We start from the raw sequence: 3,546 nt of genomic DNA, 5'->3' as shown, positions 1-3,546 counted from the left end.
AACACAAATAACAAATCTGAATTTTCCAAATGTCAGTTTTTTATTCAGTTGTATTCACAATTTATTATAATCGGCTTAAGTATATATTACATATTAAACCTGAATTTGAGTATTGCGCAACGTTAGCTACTGTGTAAAAATTGTGGTCCCCATAATACCATCATTTCATAAAGGTTTATCGTGACCTAAATTGCATCATATGAATGCATTTACAGATATAACACCACACAGGGGTATCTGTATTGTATGCTGTATTGTATAGAGCAATAATGCAAACAAAATAGGACATGGAAGACATATGTTCAGGATATGCAAAATCTGAAGCGTAAGAGTTTATGGAAAGCTTTTTTAAAGTGATCATTGGACATGGTATATATAATTGGATTGATTAACGAGTTGAGATAACCAAGCCAGGTGAAYAAGTCAAACAACTCGGGGTAAAAACAAGTTTCACATGCGGCCACCACCAGGGTGTATATGAAAAAGGGRAACCAGCATATAATGTATGCGCCTAATATTATTCCCAATGTTTTGGTCGCTTTCCTCTCTCTAGCAGCTGATATTTTTTTCTTCTCCAAAAGTGCGTCAGACACGGTTACTTTCACATGGTTCTTACTTGCCAAGGACCCCGTGTCACTGAAGTGGGTATCGTGTCTTTTACACTGAGTAGATGATGTCGATGCCACAGATCCAGGGGAGTTGGTGATCAGGTGCGCTGAAGTGAGTCTTTTCCCTACCTTTTTGGGTGACTGTTTCAAAATGATCTTACGTGCTTCTAAGTATATCCTTCCATAAAGCACAATAAGCAGCAGAGTAGGGATGTAGAATGCTCCAAACGTGGAGTAAATAGTGTAGAAAATGTGATCCGTGTTGACATTGCATTCAGTTAACTCCTCCGCTTTCACCTGGCGCCAGAAAAGCGGAGGCAGGGAGATGGAGATAGCGATGACCCAAGCCGTCACGATCATTCCCGCCGCGCGCGCTGGCGTGCGCTTTTTGGAGTACTCAACGGCGTCTGTTATTGCCCAGTATCGATCCAAAGCGATTACGCATAAGTGAAGGATAGAAGCAGTGCAACATGTTATATCTGAGGATAACCAAATGTCACATYTAACTTGTCCCAAAGTCCAGGTGTGACTCACCGTGTACAGGACGCATATTGGCATCACCAAAATGGACACCAAGAGGTCGGTGACAGCTAGAGACGCTATGAGAAAGTTTGCTGGAGTGTGCAGTTTCTTAGACTGATAAATCGTTGCAATGACAAATGCGTTGGATAAAGTAGTAGCGAGTGTGACAACGAAGAGAATCACTGCCAAACTGGTTTGATACGCCAAACTCTCATCATTTTCATCAAGCTCTGAAGATTCTGTCACATTGGTATCGTTTGTGATATTCATCATTTGTCCATATAATACAGGAGTTGACTGGAGTTGACGCTCCATCCCCTTAGTCGCTTTTCTCCATCACTGATTGATTAATCATTTTGAAACAGTGTGGTCAGTCCAAAGAGAAGGGATATTCTTCTTATGTTGCCAAGTCTCCAACATCCATTTTTTTCTTAATAAATTTCAATCAATCTAGTGAAGTATTTTGGGACAGGAAACATTGTTGTCCGTTTCTTCTTCATTTTTTTTTCATTGCAGAAGCGACCCAATTATAATTGTTGATGTAAAAAAAGGATTTTGAAGTAAATATCCATTATGTTCTCTGGAAAATGTATAACAACGTCTGTCCTCAACTGTTTTAACAGTTTAGCTATCTGAACAAAATAAATAGTATGTATATAGAAAGTTTATCAAAATAAACCTTGAGACTGATGAAAGAACAATGACTTGCAGCCATTTGACAAATGTTGCAACTGCAAGCTTACCATTTGCATTGTAATCCTTGTCTCCTGGAGCTGTCTTACAGGCTGCTTCAGTTGAATGGGGAGGAGACCTCCACTCTTGGTTTTATACAGCTGCTGCCGCCTGCCTCTGACAGCAAACATTAACATGCAGCATTGATCACAGTGATTCTTCTGGAGAGGTGAGCACATCTCCACTGGGTCATAGTGCCCTGCGATTTCTACCTGTCACCATGAGTCATGTATTTACAACTTTATCATTAATATCCATGTTTACTAGACCTATATTGAACCTGAAACACACAAACGATAGACTACTAGAGATAAAACAATTTCAACATAGAATAGATCCATCACTTCCTACATCTGTCAAATCATTGGCCACTCATGGTCTGAGTAAATACATTACCAGAGGCATTGTATACCTTTACTGCATTTAGACAATAGGCCTACATATCACATCAAATCATAATTTTAATTTCCAACACGTATAGTAGGCTACAATGGTCTTGAGCTACGTGTATCTTCCAAGGTTGTGGTCAGATAATATGTATTGTGCTGGGATTGGGAGACTGCAGAGCCATTTTCATATAAAAATTATTAATGTTCTCCAATAAAAGAGAAGATTCCTCCACTTTGTGTGAAAGTGTAGTCATTTATTTGGCAGGTAGGAGTAGAGGTGTGACAGTATTCCCAGTGGAGGGACATGTGAAGGTGAAGCKTCTCTCCTCCATCGTATCATGTGCACCAGAGTGCAGGGTTAGGGGCAGCATTTTTCACGTTCGGATGAAAAACGTGCCAGAGTAAACGCCTGTACTCAGGCCAAAGCTAGAATATGCATATATTAGTAGATTTGGATAGAAAACACCCTGACGTTTCTAAAACTGTTTGAATGATGTCTGTGAGTATAACAGAACTCATATGGCAGGCGAAAACCTGAGAAAAATCCAACCAGGAAGTGGGACATCTGAGGTTTGTAGTTTTTCAAGTCATCCTTTTGAATATACAGTTTAAATGGGGTCATATTGCACTTTAAGGCTTCCACTAGATGTCAACAGTCTTTAGAACCTTGTTTCAGGTTCTACTATGAAGGGGGAGCGAATTAGAGCTGTTTGAACCAGGTGTCTGGCAGAATGCCATGAGCTAATTCTCGCGAGTTGCGTTCCTTTTCATTTCTAAAGACAAAGGAAACATTATTGAAGATTTATGATAAAACATCCTAAAGATTGATTCTATACATCGTTTGACATGTTTCTACGAACTGTAATAGAACTTTTTTGACTTTTCGTCTGGACTTTCGTCTGGACTTGCCCGCGCCTTTCTGAATTTCGATTGGTGAACTAAACGCGCTCAACAAAAGGAGGTATTTGGACATAAAGATTAACTTTATCGAACAAAACAACATTTGTTGTGGAACTGGGATTCTGGGAGTGCATTCTGATGAAGAACATCAAAGGTAAGTGAATATTTATAAGCTATTTCTGACTTTTACTGACTCCACAACATCGGGTATCTGTATGGCTTGTTTTTGTGGCTTAGGCTGTACTCTATTATTGCATGTTGTGCTTTTTCCTAAAGCTTTTTTGAAATCTGACACAGCGGTTGCATTAAGGAGAAGTATATATTTAATTCTATGCATAACACTTGTATCTTTTATCAAAGTTTATGATGAGTATTTCTGTAAATTGATGTGGCTC

The 3,546-nt window shown here is 39.2% G+C and overlaps 1 protein-coding gene across 1 annotated transcript; it reads right to left on the bottom strand.

Annotated features, from left to right (window-relative positions):
* Positions 1-282: 282 nt before the first annotated feature.
* LOC112068119 (5-hydroxytryptamine receptor 1B-like) lies at positions 283-1,445 on the bottom strand. The gene has a single exon (XM_024135162.2). It carries the CDS (start codon positions 1,443-1,445, stop codon positions 303-305), a length of 1,143 nt encoding a protein of 380 aa, XP_023990930.2. The 3' UTR covers positions 283-302.
* Positions 1,446-3,546: the final 2,101 nt, after the last annotated feature.

The sequence above is a fragment of the Salvelinus sp. IW2-2015 genome, unplaced genomic scaffold (assembly GCF_002910315.2).
Source record: "Salvelinus sp. IW2-2015 unplaced genomic scaffold, ASM291031v2 Un_scaffold83, whole genome shotgun sequence".
NCBI classification, from domain to species: Eukaryota; Metazoa; Chordata; class Actinopteri; order Salmoniformes; family Salmonidae; genus Salvelinus; species Salvelinus sp. IW2-2015.
Note: the sequence above shows the minus strand (reverse complement) of the source record. Positions and strands in the feature narration are given on the sequence as shown.